Below are 19,164 nucleotides of genomic sequence, written 5' to 3' on the forward strand. Positions count from 1 at the left end.
TATTAAAGGGCATTTGGAGTAGTTTTCATGAAAAACTGCTCCAAACCCTTTAATTCACTTTTTTTAGTAACCCACATCGCATTCCCCATACTTGTAATGGGAAATGTGATGTGGCCAAATCTACAAAAAAAAAAAAAAGTGAAAAAATACTGCAGTGTGCCCTGTGATAATCTCGCCAGGCTGGCAAGATCGCAGGGCAGCACTGCGATAAGGAGTAATTTGCCCAGCTTTCTCTGCCCCTGGCAGAGAAAGCTGAGTGGGACTGGTCTCCAGTGATCAGCTTTGTGTGTCCAATGGACACACAAACTGATCAGAGTGTAAAAGAAAAAAAAAAAGGCAAACCCCCCCCCCCCCCCCAAATCATACTTACCTGTCCAGAGAGCCAGTGTCCGCTGCTCCGCTGAGCGCTGCCGGGCGCCGGGTCCCGCGTGTGCTGCAATGTGACCCCGGTGCTGTATAGTGACGCTGCAAAATGGCAGCGCACTTTACAGCACCGGGGGTCACCGCAGCACACAGGATTCGGCGCCCGGTAGCCCAGCAGGAGCAGCGCGGACCGGCTCCCTGGACTGGTGAGTATATTGATCAGCTGGGGGGAAAGTCCGCGGGGCGCGGGGGTAGTCGCGACGGGGGGGTCAACCGGACGGCGGCGGTAGCGGTGATGTCGGCAGGGGCGGCGCATGCGCAGCAGGACATCAGAGTATTTTTTACGAAAAATACCCAGATGATGCTGCGGAGTGTCATCGCAGGGACAGAGCTTGACCTCAAGCTCTGTCCCTGCATGTGATAATTGATACATCCCTGCGATGTAATCAATTATCGCAGTGCGAGTTTGGGTGATTTTATCACCTGTCATCAGCATCCTGGATGTGGATGGTGATAAATAGGCCCCATAGTCTGTGGCTTTCTTCTTGCCTCCATTCATCTCTTAATACCATTAGCATTGCTGCTGTCACCTGCAACACTGCCTTTCTAACATAATAATACAAGAAGACTGGTCCATAGCAGTCAATGGGGCAGATGTATTAACCTGGGGAAGGCATAAGGAAGTGATAAACCAGTGTTAAGTGCAAGGTGATAAACGAACCAGCCAATCAGTTCCAATATGTAAATGAACAGTTAGGAGCTGATTGGCTGGTGCGTTTATCACCTTGCACTTATCACTGGTTTATCACTTCCATATGCTGTCTCCAGGCTTAATACATCTGCCCCACTGTCTCATATCCTAAAATGCTCTCATTGGTAGCTGTCAACTTTCCCACAATCTAACTAGCTACAGGATATTCTTTTGCTGTCTATGGGGCTCATTTATCAAGCCTTGGAGAGTGAGATATATCATGGTGATACAGTACCAGCCAATCATCTCCTAACTGCCATGTTAATGGCTGAGTTTGAAAAATAACAGGAGCTGATTGGTTCGTACTTTATCACCGTGCTTTTTATCACTCACCAAGGCTTGATAAATCAGGGCAAATGTCCGATCTGGGGAGTAGGTAATAACATGTGCAATGACCCTTGTCTAATACACATTGACAGCACACCGGTGGCGGGATGTAATACCGTCAGAGTCCGGTGGCCGTGCATGATGCCGGCCGAACTCGGATGTTTTTTAAAGGGTCAATCGCTTACAAGGCAAAACCATGCCTTGTAAGTGTTTGCCCCTTTTAAAAAAATCTGAGTTTGGCCGGCATCCCACCTGACCGCCGGACTCTGGCTGCATTGCATCCCGCCGCAAGTGTAAACCCTTAGATTGTAGCCGGGTCAGAGAGTTTACTGAAACTTGTAGTTAAAACATCCATACCAGGCATTTAACAAAATGTGGACCTGCCAACTACAGTTTGTTTGCTTCAAAGTATAACCCATTGAAAAAAGAAAAGAAAAAAATTCCCCTATTTCTGGTGCTATAATTACTTGGTTTTCATAAATCAAGTTTAAATTATTATTGTACACTATTTTGTCATAACAAGTTTAACATACTGATTTATTAAATATATGGATCAGTATGATGTCTGCAATTTCCCAAACATCCTGTTGGAATATAACTATAACTATTATAAATGGTCAGTGAATTCAAATCACAACATAAAAAAGACTTGTGGAAAGGCCATTGGGTCCACTTAAACCTCTTTTGTATGTATTCCATGGCTTTATCCCTAGAATTAAGCCTGCAAAAAAAACTATCCAGATGTTATTATTATTATTATTATGGAACGCATGCACTACGTGACTTTTTAGTAACGTTAAAGCGCAGTTGAAACATCAACCATTTGCCTGAATATCAGCATTGCGTATTACTCAGAATCAGTGAGCTAGCTAAATTTCTGATGAAGAACTGTACCCTGCTGATAGATTATTTAGGATAGTGTGCTGCATATTCTACATTCATGACAGTATTTACAGAAATGTAAACTCTCATCTCCCCTGGTGCCAGATATACTAAGCCTTGAAAAGTGATACATTTCACGGTGATAAAGCACCAGCTAATCAGCTCCTGCCATGTTACAGGCTGGGTTTGAAAAATGACAGGAGCTGGTTGGTTGGTAGTTTATCACCATGCAATTTATCACTTTACAATTCTTAGTACATCTGGCACCTGGAAACCTCTCTAATATACTGTATAACTGTTAGTAGGATTAAATTGTTCGTTCTTGGTGCAAGGATCATATGTTCGCATAACCACGAGTTGCAATCTCTTGCATTGAAGATGACAATAGATTTTGTTTTTGTTATTGATCAGCTTTAACTTGACGGATCGACATTGAACAAAGTGCAGTTTATTTCTGGAAAATTCTACTACAAAATTATGCAATTTTCATGAAAATCAGTTCAGTAGTTTTTGTGCCAACTTAAAACAAACAGACAGACACTACGTTCTCATAATATTAGTATAGATGAGTGTATCCATTTTTTAACGTTGAACATCACTTGTTTACAAATTGAGACAGGTTTGGTTCCACATCTAAGTCTTCAGATCAAGAACTAGCAACATGTGTGGGAAATTAAAGGGAATTGCCCTGGTGTACTGTATACCAGAGTCTGGCATTTATATCTTTCTAGTTGAGGAGACATCAATCATGCTCTCAAGCTTTGTAAGCTCTCATACAGTTCTTAGTCTGGAAAGAATAGGAACTTAATAGAAAATCAAGGGAAGAGCCCAAAGGCAATCTGCTTGACTTCATTAGCAGTCACCCCCAAACACCCCCCCCCCCCCACCACTTTTCTTAACACACACACTGCTGCCATTTCAGTGTGGCCATTGGGGTTTATGGATGATGTAGTGTGTCATTTTAGTATAGCCTCTAAGAAGATCGGTAGAATACTCTGTAGAATAACCAGGGATGATGTATTAAAGCACTTTCTAAATTTTATTTAAAAATCTGCTTGAGTGTTTGAAATATCTGCAGCAAGTCAACATGATAGCGCGTGTTTATAATCATTATATTATTCTATATTTAAATTGCAAAATATAACATAAATATGCATATACTGTAGTTCCCCTTTAAAAAAGAATCTACAGTGCATCCAGAAAGTATTCACAGCGCTTCACTTTTTCCACATTTTGTTATGTTACAGCTTTATTCCAAAATGGAATAAATTAATTTTTATCCTAAAAATTCTACACACAATACCCCATAGTGACCACGTGAAAAATACTTTCCAGATGCACTGTAAGTAATGAAATATTAAGTGCACTTTCTTTGAAAATAAAGAATGAATTCTATTATACCTCAAGTAAAGTGAATGAGCTTCCTTCACACTTCCCTAATTATCTTTTATTTACGTTGTTGATTACAGTAATTTTTATTTATTTTTTTGATATACAGTAGTTATTATTTTGGAGGTTAAATGTAATTATATAACAACATTTTATAATTGCAATATAATGACCTCATTATTTTTAATATGTAAATTTAATTTTCACTTAATACATTACATTGCTACTTGAAGAAGTCTTACTCCAAACCAAATGTTTCCTATAAACACCATTACTGGGAAATATAATTATATCAGCTGTATATAACAATATGCGTTTGATTGTTTAATGAATTATTTGCAAAAACAATAATTGTGTTTTTTTTATCATATTACTTAGGAGGCCAGGATATTTTTATGACAGAGGAACAAAAAAAATATTATAATGCAATGAAGAAGCTGGGCTCAAAAAAGCCTCAAAAACCAATTCCAAGGCCAAAGGTAAAATATAGGTCATATATACATGATTGTATTTATAGCGCAACACAACAATGCCACTTCTAAAGTATGTTCTTAATAGTCTTGTATATTTTACAATTATGTTATTGCATGAAACTTTTGTAACAACAACACAAAAAAAACAGTTACAGATGTGTCTACTTACATCTGACTTGATAGCGCTGAGCATCTTCTCGTGCAACTTTGTCCATTAAAGTGTATAAGATGCATTTTCAGCAAAATAAGACATCCAACACTAACGGAACAGCACGGGACCTGTCAGCTCACTTACGCCAGACATCTTCAGCTACATGGCATATTGAGGCAAGATGTATGAGGACACATCTGTACATAAGAAATAGCAAAGATTACAATTAAAATATATCCTTTAACATATGAGAATCAATAATGCTCTGTCAGTCCCTGGACTTCTTGCCTGTACTTTAACAAATCTAATATAAAATACTTTACATTACTACAGGTATTGTAAAAGATAAAATAATAAATCGCTTGAGTCGTCTCAAAATATCCTACAACTTGACTTCTCCTCTCTGCACAGAATTTGCACCTCTTATCCACACTCGATACCTGCTCGCATTCCCATGAAAACTCACCTTCATTGTCTTCATAACTTCCCCAAACTATTCTACCTGATTCCCACCATGCTACATAGCTCATACAAGCTTACATTTATTTTCATGGTATATTCCAGGAATGGTTTTTCCTATTGCTATCTGGTGGCACCAATATGAAATAAGTTTCACTTCATGTATCAATCTCCTGTTTCCCTATACATATATGTCCTAATACACCAATCCCCAGTACGGGGCGCAGCATTATACACCCACCACGAGGGAGCCGCAAGGTGAAAAAAAGCAGCGACTGCTGCACCGTAGCGCTGCATACACAGATTCAGACTCATTCACATGCAGATGTACAAGTGTCAAATTAATCGGTACAGTCTTGTTAAGCGGGTTTGTCACTTCCGATTGTTTCATTTGTGCAACTAAGATGCACATTGAGCAAAAAAGAGCTGCATGGCGTGATTGCGGCCACCGTGTATAAGGACGCATCTCTAGATTGTAAACTTTGTCAGTGTCATTTTATCAGTGTACTTGTGCTCAAGTGTACAGCGTATCCTGGCACTGTATAAATAAATGTTAATAAGGTTACAGACTATACTGTACTTTGTGAGAAGAGCGAGAGGTAACACCAACAACCCACTCCTAACACGCTGACTTTCCAGACTTTCCAATGCAACTAACCCCACGCTGCCACTATTCTCTTAAGGTGTACATTCAAAGCTAAAAAGCACATTTTGCCATTTCATCCATGCTTCTGCACAGGGGAGAAATAATGCGATGCTGGCCCCCCTATAACAATATTGGGTAACAGTCTGGCAACTGTAGTCTCTTATGGTAACACCTCTGCTCTGAAAAGGTTGGATCTGGAGACTTTGTTAATCATGTACGGTCTGGCACATGTATACTGCATCTGAGCTAGGCCAAGACTTGCTCGGAAGACGTCTTTCTGCTCTTACACAAGCAGAGTTGGGGAATCTAGAACTGCAGAAGCCAGGTCCAGGTCACACCCTAACCTCCCGGCTGCACCACATGCTGTGATATTGGTTCCACCATTTATGAAGAACCTGAGAATGTATAGCAGCCAGAGCCGGCCCTAACCAATATGATGCCCTAGGCAAGATTTTGGCTGGTGCCCCCTAGCACCGCCGCTAGTTCTGCAGGAGAAGCCTGGCATGAGTCAGCTGTCAGCTCTGCTAACGTCGGGCACCTTTTGTTTATGAAAATGCATATTATTTGCATTACTATATGGCTAGGATGCACAAGCAGCTTCTGCTGATTAAAATGATATGCAGCATGCCTATGCGACTGCAGCTGTATCTGCATACGAAATGCTACATTACAGTGATTTCCAGGAATACACGCAACGTAGCATTTCGTATGCAGATACAGCCGCAGTCACACACAGAATATAAGCATGCCGCATATCATTTTAATCAGTAGGAGCTGCTGGTGCCCCTAAGCATGCCAAATGCCCTAGGCATTTGCCTAGTTTGCCTATGCCTAAGGCCGGCTCTGATAGCAGCAAGCAATCAGGTGTCAAAGCAGTTTCTGAAGGTGGCTTGTGTCTATTCATGATGCTTGTTGTTCATTTGTCCAAAAGCATGATACTGTAAGCAAGCTCCAAATATTGGAATACGTCATATTTGTGAATTAAAGCTTCTGCTATATATATATATATATATATATATATATTTTTTTTTTTTTTTTTCAGAACAAATTTCAAGGATTCATCTTTGATGTTGTAACCAAGCAAGCCTTTGACATTATTATTATGGTCCTCATATGTCTTAACATGGTCACGATGATGGTGGAAACAGATGAACAGACTGACTATGTAGATAATTTACTTTACTATATTAACCTGGCATTTGTGGTCATTTTTTCTGGGGAATGTATGTTGAAAATCCTGGCGCTCAGGTACTACTACTTCACTATCGGATGGAACATCTTCGATTTTGTTGTGGTGATCCTATCCGTTGTTGGTAAGAAAAACAAATACTTTTATTTTTTTTATTTTTTTTAATAAACTTGAGTTATGCTAGGAATACTAGCACAACTGCTTCCAGCCCCCCTGTCTGCCGCAGCATGATTGACATTCTGCAGCATTTGGGGGACGGAGCGGGGACTGCATCCTGCACTGTTCTTCAAAAGTAATTTGAATGTTAATGACACAGAATTGCACAGCCGCTTTCTTCTGGCTGTGCAATTCCTTCCACACATGAGTTAGGCCTATAGTCATGCTAAACTTTATACATTTTGGGAAACAGGGTAACTGCGAATCTCAAACAATGATTTAATAAAAATGCTAACATTTCATACATTTCATTAATTAATATTTTATATTTAATTTTTTAATTTTTTTATATTTAATACACTAATTTTACCCTGAACGGTGAGCCCAAAGCTGGAATGTGAACAGTATACCTCGTGCATCAATGGCAAATTTAAAATAGCATTTTTTTTTCTTATAAAAGTTCCCATACACTTAAGCAATGTCATTTTGCCACCAGGTGTATTTTGGCTCACTTCATTGCAGGAACGTGTCTTTTGGAAAGGCATAATCAAATATTTTTTTTTCTTTTGATGAGGTACCGGGACACGGAGCATAGCTCCGCCCCCCTGACACCCATGAAGCCCCCAGTCAGTGAAAAAACAGGGATGACCATTGGTTGTGGTAACTGTCGATGGTCATCCACTGCATAGTTGGCAGCCATCTATGGTTACTTGTCATATCGCCATTGAGGGCAACCATCAATGGCAACCAGGGCCGTAAGAAGGTGTGTGTGGAGTGTGCTCTGCACATAGAGCTGCAGGGTAGGGGGCACTATTGGCAGCATTTGTCAATTATCTAATTACTTTCACTTGCAGCTTCCCCCCCCCCCCTTTTTGAAGCCCAGCATCTCTTGACCCCCTCTGTCTCCTACCCCCATCCCTTTAGTCGCTAATACCTATACAGCATTCATGGACTTGACTTGATAGCTCTTTGTTGTTCAGTGGCACTGTCTTTTATTACATTTCAGGATGCTGATGTGCCCGGGATTTTAACCCATCTATTAATTGAGTTATCTGCACTTACATAGAAAGCTAGAGAATTCCAAGCTGGAGAGTTTTAACTATTTGAAGCTTACCTTGTACTTTGTGAAGGGGTGATCAGCGGTATGGCTGGGGATATCTATGTAGTGTGTGGCTGCAGGGGATTGGATGTGTGGCTGAACACTGCATGGATCTGCTTGATTATGGTACTGATTATTTTGTTATGGGGTACAGTTAGACTCATATAGTTAGAAATCTCATAGTTTTTATGTGGGATCAAGTGGCTCGGTGGGAGGGGTGCTTAGCTGGGATGCAGCAGGTTGTGGGTTTGAGTCCTGGGTTTGGCAGTATATTGAAATGTGTTATTTAATGAGGGGTATGTGGCTGAATGATGGCAAGCTCTCGGATTAAGTGCTTGAATGTGGTATAAAGAGGATTTGTGTCTAAATCCATTTTCTCGCAGTGTTCTATAAATGTGTGTGCATAGCATGGGCTTTCTCTGGGATTAATTTTGTCATGCCCCTTCCCCGTGAGGCATGCGCCTTATGTCTCTATTGGAAAAATGGCAGGGTGGGGGCAATTCTCTTTCTGGCACAGGGCATCAAAAAGTCTAGTTATGGCTCTGATGGCAACCACACCAATGGCCATCCCTATCTTCTCCTCTCTCTGTCTTTCTCAATCACTCGCGCCCATCCTCCGTCTCTTTCTAAGATTCTTGTAACTGTGGACGCCATTATTGCAAGTAAAAGGAATCTACAGCGCTCATACTACCCCCTGACTCTCACAGCGTATGCGGAAGACAGGCATTTAGCAACATTATATAATACATTTTATATATAATTGTTTCTAAGGTACTTTAGGGAAACTATGCTCCCATAATTATAATTTCTTAATGTATATAAAAAAAAATGTGTCAGTGTTTCGCATACACATTACATGAGTTTTCCATTTGTAGATATGAGGAAATCTGTGTAACTCACATATGTCTCTAAGAAAAAAATGTTGTCCTCAATTAGTGTGTGTTCTGCTTTGGATTCAGAATCTGTGTAATTACCATGTGGGTGAGTGTATTAAGAAAATGTGAGCATGTGCTTTACATTAGCTGCAGTTAGGGAAACATTGATATAGCCTATGTCATTTATTGTGCAGCTGAAGTGTCCCCATTTTACTGAGCTTCGGGTACAACATCAGCAAATAAAAACACTATCCGGCAGTATTAAGTGTAGGGAACTCCCATCTCAGCAACTGAGATATCCTGCCGACAAAGAGCAGCAGCTGTTTAGCACGTACGTATACACACACACACACACACACACACACACACACACACACACACACACAAACACACACACACACACACACACACACACACACGATAATACACTGAAGAAGCTCAGTGAACAGATTATATCTACACAGGGCACCTAACGGCCAACAAGACATACAGGAGCAGATCAATTTAGCCCGGAGAAGTGATAAAGAGGAAGGTGATAACGCACCAGCCAGTCAGCTTCTAACTGTCATTTTTTAAACCTAGCCTGTAACTTGACAGTTAGGAGCTGATTGTCTGGTGCGATATCACCTTCCACTTGATTACTTCTCCAGGATTAATACATCTACCCCGCAGTATTTCTTATGTCAGCCTGATTCAGAAATATATGTTGGGATTGCTTTCTTGTGTTTTAAATAAAACATAGAAATAAGTGCTTTAAACCTAGAGGGAGATTTATCAAAGCTTGGAGAGCGATAAAGTAGAGAGAGATACAGTGCCAGACAATCAGCTCCTAACTGCCAGCTTACAGGTGGTGTTGGAAAATTACAGGAGCTGATTGGTTTGTACTTTATCTCTCTGCACTTTATCTCTCTCAAAGCTTTGATAAATCTCCCCCATGTCATCTACATGAGACCTTATAGGTGGGATATATTTTCGCTTCAAAATCAAATTAATTATAATATAACTCTTAAATATTCTATAATGAATACACTTTAAAAGTTATATAACTTATGTACTAGGTAATATGGTGTTTAAAAAAATATTAAATATCACTGTCTGGAGAGGCTAAATATATTAGAGACACATTCTAAAATATAATGATAGAACCACACCTACACTCGTATACAAATAATATGAACATATTTTGTTCTTTTAGTTTCCCTTTAAGAGAAATACGCATGTATATGAGTATTTTATAAGGGAGGAAGATTTTTTTTTACTTTTATGCACAGTTTGGAAGAAGCCTGTAAGAAAACAACTAACTGCCTAAGAAGAAACAGATTTCTCATTAAATCCATTACTAGAACCATATGAAAAATTCTGGGTGCTGTGCTATTTTCATTGTTTCATTGATGCATGACAACTATTTCTTATGGAGAAGTCACAATAGAAGATTGGTGATACAGGTTGAGTATCCCATATCCAAATATTCCGAAATACGGAATATTCCGAAATACGGACTTTTCTGAGTGAGAGTGAGATAGTGAAACCTTTGTTTTCTGATGGCTCAATGTACACAAACTTTGATTAATACACAAAGTTATTAAAAATATTGTATTAAATGACCTACAGGCTGTGTGTATAATGTGTATATGAAACATAAATGAATTGTGTGAATGTACACACACTTTGTTTAATGCACAAAGTTATAAAAAATATTGGCTAAAATTACCTTCAGGCTGTGTGTATAAGGTGTATATGTAACATAAATGCATTCTGTGCTTAGATTTAGGTCCCATCACCATGATATCTCATTATGGTATGCAATTATTCCAAAATACGGAAAAATCCGATATCCAAAATACCTCTGGTCCCAAGCATTTTGGATAAGGGATACTCAACCTGTATATGTGCTTTTTGTCAGGAGGGGCTTTTGTTAAAATTATTTTAAATAAGATCCCTTATATAAAATAATTTCTACAGTACAAGCAACATTCTACAACTATGGGGTCTATTTACTAATGTGCAGGGATAAGGCTTGCCTAGAGGACCCCGAATCCCGATTGATTACAGTTTCACTTTTGAGACAATAAAAACTTCCTAGAAAAATATTAATCAGACTATTGTTTTTAAGAAGCATTTTATTTCTGCTGTTTTCTCTGTTATCACTGTCCTGAGATTGACAGTGATAAGAGGATTGCTGTGGTACATGTACCACCAGGGCTGAGCAGGTCACTATGCTGACCTGCCCCCCAAACTCCTGACAACATGCCAAGGGGCCGAACTTCTGGCATTAATAAGTGGAGTTTCCCTTGGACACTCTGGGTTGGTCTTCTGCAGAACTACTGGCTGCGGGTGCCATAGGGCAGCGATGGTGCTGCCCCTATTGCGCTTTGTTCTGGACAGTACGGCACCGCTTGCACACCACTAGTTATGGCCCTGTCTTATTTAAATAAACTTTGCCAAGAGGAACTAGTGAAAAAGGCTTATTAGAATGGCTTAATAAGTATAAGTATTAGTACGAATAAATATAACTAATCTTAATACATTGAAATAATTAATAATTTATGCCAGATTCTGAACATTAGCTCAATTATTTTTTATTATTGTCAGGTTTAAGAAAATATGTTAGTATCAGCAAAGACCTGTTTTTGGTAATTTTTTGTCTCTTTGTGTTTTTTTTAGGCATTGTACTTTCGGATATTATCAAAAATTACTTTGTGTCTCCGACACTGTTCAGGATAATACGCTTAGCACGAATTGGGCGCGTTCTCCGCCTTATTAGAGGAGCCAAAGGAATAAGGACTCTTTTGTTTGCTTTGATGATGTCTCTTCCTGCTTTGTTTAACATTGGTCTCCTCCTCTTCCTCGTTATGTTCATATACGCCATATTTGGTATGTCAAACTTTGCATATGTGAAGATGGAAAGTGGAATTGACGACATGTTTAACTTTCAAACTTTTGGAAACAGCATGATTTGTCTTTTCCAAATCACAACATCAGCTGGATGGGATGGGCTTCTCAGCCCGATTTTAAACAGTAAAGAACCCGACTGTGATCTATTTTTTCCCAACCCAGGGAGCAGTACAGTGGGGAACTGTGGAAATCCTACAGTGGGAATAGTTTTTTTCGTCAGTTACATTATCATATCATTTCTTATCGTAGTCAATATGTACATAGCCATCATTCTAGAGAACTTCAGTGTGGCAACAGAGGAAAGTACAGAACCTCTAAGTGAGGATGACTTTGAAATGTTTTATGAAGTCTGGGAGAAATTTGACCCAGAAGCTACACAGTTCATTGATTACTCAGTACTTTCCACATTTGCAGACTCCATTGCTGAGCCTTTACGTATACCAATCCCAAATGGGATTAAACTCATCGCAATGGACCTTCCTATGGTCAGTGGAGACAGGATTCATTGCTTAGATATTTTGTTTGCATTCACCAAAAGAGTTCTTGGTGAATCTGGTGAGATGGATGCTTTAAAGATACAAATGGAAGAAAAATTTATGGCGGCCAACCCATCTAAAATTTCTTATGAACCCATCACCACAACACTAAGACGTAAACATGAAGAGGTGTCTGCCTGTATCATCCAAAGAGCCTACAGGAGGCATCTGCTTCATCGTTCCATGAAACAAGCCTCATTCCTTTACCGTCATAGGTCATGTGATGGCAACATCATTGAGGAAGATGCCCCAGAAAAGGAAGGTCTTATAGCAATTATTATGAATGAGAATTTTGGGCATCATTTGGATAAAGTGGAATCTCTCTCTTCAACTTCTTTTCCACCTTCTTATGACAGTGTAACCAGGGACACAGGTGACAATGTCCAGTTGGAAAGAGAAGATACTGCGAAAAGCGATGAGTCCACAGATTTTAAAATATGTGCAGACAGAGACAAAGAATCATTTGTATAATCGTTTTTGAAATGCTATCAGATATCGTTTACAGGATGTTATGACGTACGAGTACACAACTGTTCTGGACCCCCTCCTGTTCAATTTATTTGCAAATAAAAATAAATAACTTTTCATTTGAAGAACTGGGCGCAGATGCTCTACAGTCATTGACTGATTACCAGTCAACTTTGCTTTATATTTCTACATCCAGAACTTATGCAGCCTAAAAAGTAATAACAGTGGCGTGGTTATGAGTATGCTAATGTGTAACAGAGTAATGCAATGTATCTCTATACACAGACAAAGCCTGATTGTATACATTCATTTATGGTCTTATACTAGTGTGTTTAGTAAAGGTTATATATGACCTTGTATCTAAGTTAAATCCAAATATCACAAGCTGCTGTAGCAAAACTATATACACCTACTGTATATGTCTCGAACGGTCTTTCATACATTTATATTTGATATATTTTTTTTTTACATAAAAAAAGTTTTTGTTTTTTCCAAGGGGAGAGCAGATGGTCGTTTAAAGATCTGCATTATAAACTCTCAAATTATGTAATATAAAAAAATAAAATTAAAAAGTTGGGATATTACTGCTCACAATTGTTACAAAACATTTCAACTGTTATTACAAGCTGACGTGTAATTGCTTGGCATGGGTAATGCAAATAAAGCTTTTAAAAAGGGTGAATTAACGTGTGCTAAATAACCAACAATTTTGTTGAATTAAATATGTCTGAGAAAAAAAGTTTATTTGAGATTTTTAAGAAATAAATTAAAAAACATTTAAATCTTCGGTCAGGCCCCAGCTATTAACAGAAATATTGCTTAGTAGCCACCGCCTCTCATCACTCCCATGTTTCTTTCAGCTCTTTTTCTAATCCATATTGTTTTTCTTTCCTATAATTCTGCCAACAGTTACAGTAGTCTACGTGTCCAACCATATAAGTCTCTGTATTGCCTCCATGTCTCAGACTCCCTCAGGGTTTCTCAGTTACTCATCCACATTCTACCCAAAATGTCTATGCAATGTTTCTTCCATAGCTATGTCATTCTTTCCCATTTCCCCATCTAATCAACTATATATCCCCCATTGCATGTTTTCCATCCAATCTAACTGCCATATCATCGTGTGTCTTCCACCCATCCACAGCTTTTTAAAAAGTAATTGTCTTTATTTAGCTGGACAGCAGCATGCTAGAGAAGACCACTCTAGGCTTGGTGTAAAAAGTCAATTCCATCTTATTGTGTGGTGCCATGTACAATAAGACGATTAAGGGTGAGAATCCAGTGTGGGGCTTATTTTACCTGTCACTGCAATCTTTGGGTTTTTCTCTATAAATCCTGCCTGCTGTTTGGCACCATGGTGAAATGTTGTACGGACAACAAAATCTTTCCATGTGCTGAATCACCGCACAAACTAAGTATGCACCCTGTGTAATGGATTTTCTTTTCGTTGTAGTCAGGTGTCTCATATCACAGATATTTTTTTTAAATAAAGATAATTTAATTGACAAGATTAGCGTGATGCGGCCCACAAGCGTGCCGATTAAATGCACTTTTCGTATACAGTCTCTGTAGGGCTGCGTGGATTCGTTGTGCCTTTTGTTTGAATAAAGCACGCTCCATGGGTACTAAAAGTCAGAGAAAAAGCCATTTCCTCCTTTTAACGAGGCAACAAAATCCAATCACTACTTCAAAAAATTTCATTTATAGTTTTGCCTGGTTTAGTATTACTGTGTATAACTCGTTGCATCCATTTATCCTTTTGTTCTAAAAATGTCTAAACGGTTGTTAAAAGTATCAACTGCATCAGCTAGCCATTACTTAATAATGTGTACATTTCCATTGCCATTACTGTAAAGAACCATTTCTATGTTGCACATAAAAGCTCACTTTCTCTAATCTCAAGTGATGTCCACTTATCACCTACACAGCACATGTAATAAAAAGTTCCCTTGAGAACTTCTTGTATTGACCTTGAATATACTTGAATAAAATTATCATTCTTTTTTATCTCTTTGGCTCTTCTTATTTGCACCCTTGTAGCTTCCTTTAGCCCGAATGACAGTTTTGCGATTTTACTTTTATTTTTGCCATTGTTTACCAATGATCCTAAGGCCTAGATTTATCAAGCATTGGAGAGTGATAAATTGCACGGTGATACAGTACCAGCCAATCCACTCCTAACTGCCATGTTACAAGCTGTATTTGAAAAATGACAGTTAGGAGCTGATTGGTTGGTACTTTATCACCATGCAATTTATCAATCTACAAGGCTTGATTAATCTGGGCCTAACTATGCTATTGTGCCACACAATTATTTCCCTGCTATTATTAATATATATTTAAGGCTAACTTAAATTATGAAAAAACTATAGCTCTATATAACAATAGACAGACAACCCAACTTGATATGTTTCATGAAGGCGTCATTGATCTGCTTCAGTATTGCCACTTTTTGTCTGACGTCATGTGGAGTCTCTTCATTCATTGATGTAAACCAGGTCTTCTATATGAATTAAGTCTTAATGAATGAATTGAAAAAAGTAGTGGGAAACCCCAATGCTTGCAATGGTTTATCCTAAAGGTCAGTTACTGAAAAATCCATGCTCGTGTTTATAGATCATTATACACTCTCTGGCAGTCATTTGCAAAATGTGGCAGCTTAGCTTAGCTGTACAGAGCAAATTTAGCATTGACCCCCATCAGGTGCCTCGGTTTGTGCAAGTGTGCCTAGAGTTTTGCCTGGGTGCATAGGTTAACATAGCAAAATGGCAGTATTTGTTGCAAAGCTGCAATTTGGAAATTTCACTGGGTGGTTCATGTAAGCACACAAGATGTTTTGCAATATTGCCCTTCTTACAGGTGGAGTTGTTCTGCATTAGTGGAATTGATATATCCTGCTTCAAGGTTTGGATAGTTTGCCATGGCCAATCATTTCAAATGCTGTGGTGTGGTGCAAATGCTGCTTTCTTTCACAACATCACTTGGTTTCAGTTTCAAGCAAGGAAAGCTTATTACTGGAGTTTAAGCACACTAGCATCAATAGATTGAGGAGTCGGTGGAGGCTTAATTAAGGGTTTCAGGCACAGTGGGTTAATACACTCCCCCTGTAATGCTGCTAAACCCAAAACACAGTACATAAGCGTGCTCCGTAAATAGCCATTCACACTGCACATCTGCTGGAGTACAACTGATCGGTTTAATATGAAATATGTTTGTGGCGTTTAGACTTTGGCTTCTGGGGAATTTGAAGACTCTAAGCGCATGCAGCTATTCAGGTTACCCAGATGGCACTGTAGCTCAGTAAACAAATCCCATCACCCTGTGATATCGCTGGTAATAATGGGCCGTTAGCCTTCTTTAGCACCATGTAAATGCTGTAAATATGACCATATCTTTAGGGGTGTAGTACGACTGGCCGGCTGTCGGGATCCCGGTGCCCAGCATACCAGTGCCGGGATCCTAAACGCTGGAATGCCAGCAGCGGGGCGAGCACAAAAGAGCCCCTTGTGGGCTGGCTGCGCTCGCCATGCTGCGGGTATGGTGGCAAGCTACGTGCGCCACGCTATTTATTCTCCCTCCAAGGGTGTTGTGGACACCCCAAGAGGGAAAATAGATGTCGGTATCCTGGCAGTCAGGATCCCGGCGCCGGTATGCTGAGCGCCGGGATCCGACAGTCGGTATATGGAGTATCTCCCATCTGTTGAGTAGTACTATCTGTCCAAGTACCTTATGGCCACATCTTTAATAACAATGACCTTCTTCCATGGTGGCTACACGTGACAGTATCAGAAGCTCAATGTCTGTTTTATTAAGGTTATATTCCTTGTCCAACTTAAATTTCAAGTAGCTTAATATCTCTAGAGAACATCCATTTGCGAGTTGTAGGTTACTACCCGAGGTACGCAGGGTTGGACTGGCCCACAGGGGTTCAGGGGAATCCACCGGTGGGCCCCACTGCCTGGGGCCCCACTCCTTCTTCTAGGGATCAGGTTCCAGACTGTGCACTTGTATTATACATGGTAGATATGTTGCGTTACACTGCACAAGTCTGTTGTGTATTTCAAACCTCTGTGGGGGTTGACCACACCCCCTTTGTAGGCTGACCACACCCCTAAGTATGGGCCCCCACCACTGTATTCCCCCGGTGGGCCCTTCATGCCCCAGTCCGACACTGGAGGTACGTGGTTGTTGGAGAATAAATTTATGGCATCTGTGGTTCTAAAAATATTATTCTTATAATTTATCTATTTTTATTTGATTAATGATCATGACCCCCCTCTCCTTGATATGTGGTCTTTGCAAGAATATAATCAGCCAGTGAAATAGGTGCATTTAAAAAAAAAATACTTATTGATTTATAACAAAAATAATAAGTATGAAAGGAAAAAATAAGTAAACACTAAATTAGAGGCCTACAAACTGGGGGAGGTGACAAATCCTAGTAATACATAACTGCAGGTTATTTTATAATGAATCCTAGAACAACAGATGTGTAAGTGCTGAAAAACCAAATGTGCCCCTCCAATCCATAAATCTCTCACTGCCTCCTCTATAGCACCCACTGCCCCTCCAATCCATAGAGGTCTCATTACCTCCTCTGTAGCACCCACTACCTCCTCCAGTCTATAGATCTCTCATAGACTCCTCTATAGCACCCACTGCCTCCTCCAGTCTATAGATCTCTCATAGCCTCCTCTGTAGCACCCACTGCCCCCTCCAGTTTATAGATCTCTCATAGCCTCCTCTATAGCACCCACTGCCTCCTCCGGTCTATAGCTCTCTCATAGCCTCCTCTATAGCACCCACTGCCTCCTCCAGTCTATAGATCTCTCATAGCCTCCTCTATAGCACCCACTGCCTCCTCTGGTCTATAGATCTCTCATAGCCTCCTCTATAGCACCCACTGCCCCTTCCAGTCTATAGACCTCTCATAGCCTCCTGTATAGCACCCACTGCCTCCTCCAGTCTATAGATCTCTCATAGCCTCCTCTATAGCACCCACTGCCTCCTCTGGTCTATAGATCTCTCATAGCCTCCTCTATAGCACCCACTGCCCCTTCCAGTCTATAGACCTCTCATAGCCTCCTCTATAGCACCCACTGCCTCCTCCGGTCTATAGATCTCTCATTGTCTCCTCTATAGCACCCACTGCCCCTTCCAGTCTATAGATCTCTCATAGCCTCCTCTATAGCACCCACTGCCCCTTCCAGTCTATAGACCTCTCATAGCCTCCTCTATAGCACCCACTGCCTCCTCCGGTCTATAGATCTCTCATTGTCTCCTCTTTAGCACCCACTGCCCCTTCCAGTCTATAGACCTCTCATAGCCTCCTCTATAGCACCCACTGCCTCCTCCAGTCTATAGATCTCTCATAGCCTCCTCTATAGCACCCACTGCCTCCTCTGGTCTATAGATCTCTCATAGCCTCCTCTATAGCACCCACTGCCCCTTCCAGTCTATAGACCTCTCATAGCCTCCTCTATAGCACCCACTGCCTCCTCCGGTCTATAGATCTCTCATTGTCTCCTCTATAGCACCCACTGCCCCTTCCAGTCTATAGATCTCTCATAGCCTCCTCTATAGCACCCACTGCCTCCTCCAGTCTATATATCTCTCATAGCCTCCTCTATAACACCCACTACCTCCTCCAGTCTATAGATCTCTCATAGCCTCCTCTATAGCACCCACTACCTCCTCCAGTCTATATATCTCTCATAGCCTCCTCTATAGCACCCACTACCTCCTCCAGTTTATAGATCTCTCATAGCCTCCTCTATAGCACCCACTACCTCCTCCAGTCTATAGATCTCTCATAGCCTCCTCTATGGCACCCACTGCCCCTTCCAGTCTATAGATCTCTCATAGCCTCCTCTATAGCACCCACTGCCCCTTCCAGTCTATAGACCTCTCATAGCCTCCTCTATAGCACCCACTGCCTCCTCCGGTCTATAGATCTCTCATTGTCTCCTCTATAGCACCCACTGCCCCTTCCAGTCTATAGATCTCTCATAGCCTCCTCTATAGCACCCACTGCCCCTTCCAGTCTATAGACCTCTCATAGCCTCCTCTATAGCACCCACTGCCTCCTCCGGTCTATAGATCTCTCATTGTCTCCTCTATAGCACCCACTGCCCCCTCCAGTCTATAGATCTCTCATAGCCTCCTCTATAGCACCCACTGCCTCCTCCGGTCTATAGATCTCTCATTGTCTCCTCTATAGCACCCACTGCCCCTTCCAGTCTATAGAGCTCTCATAGCCTCCTCTATAGCACCCACTGCCCCTTCCAGTCTATAGACCTCTCATAGCCTCCTCTATAGCACCCACTGCCTCCTCCGGTCTATAGATCTCTCATTGTCTCCTCTATAGCACCCACTGCCCCTTCCAGTCTATAGACCTCTCATAGCCTCCTCTATAGCACCCACTGCCTCCTCCGGTCTATAGATCTCTCATTGTCTCCTCTATAGCACCCACTGCCCCCTCCAGTCTATAGATCTCTCATAGCCT

At 40.7% G+C, this 19,164-nt stretch overlaps 1 protein-coding gene across 1 annotated transcript in view; it reads left to right on the plus strand.

Moving 5' to 3' along the window:
- The window catches only part of LOC134927416 (sodium channel protein type 5 subunit alpha-like), a 782,837-nt gene extending 768,169 nt beyond the window's left edge, over positions 1 to 14,668 (plus strand). The window contains exons 26-28 of the mRNA XM_063921835.1: positions 4,087 to 4,191; positions 6,484 to 6,754; positions 11,425 to 14,668. Of these exons, the coding sequence (XP_063777905.1) occupies positions 4,087 to 4,191; positions 6,484 to 6,754; positions 11,425 to 12,662 (1,614 nt within the window). The 3' untranslated portion in view covers positions 12,663 to 14,668. The remainder of the gene's footprint in view (positions 1 to 4,086; positions 4,192 to 6,483; positions 6,755 to 11,424) is intronic.
- Positions 14,669 to 19,164: the final 4,496 nt, after the last annotated feature.

The sequence above is a fragment of the Pseudophryne corroboree genome, chromosome 5 (assembly GCF_028390025.1).
Source record: "Pseudophryne corroboree isolate aPseCor3 chromosome 5, aPseCor3.hap2, whole genome shotgun sequence".
NCBI classification, from domain to species: Eukaryota; Metazoa; Chordata; class Amphibia; order Anura; family Myobatrachidae; genus Pseudophryne; species Pseudophryne corroboree.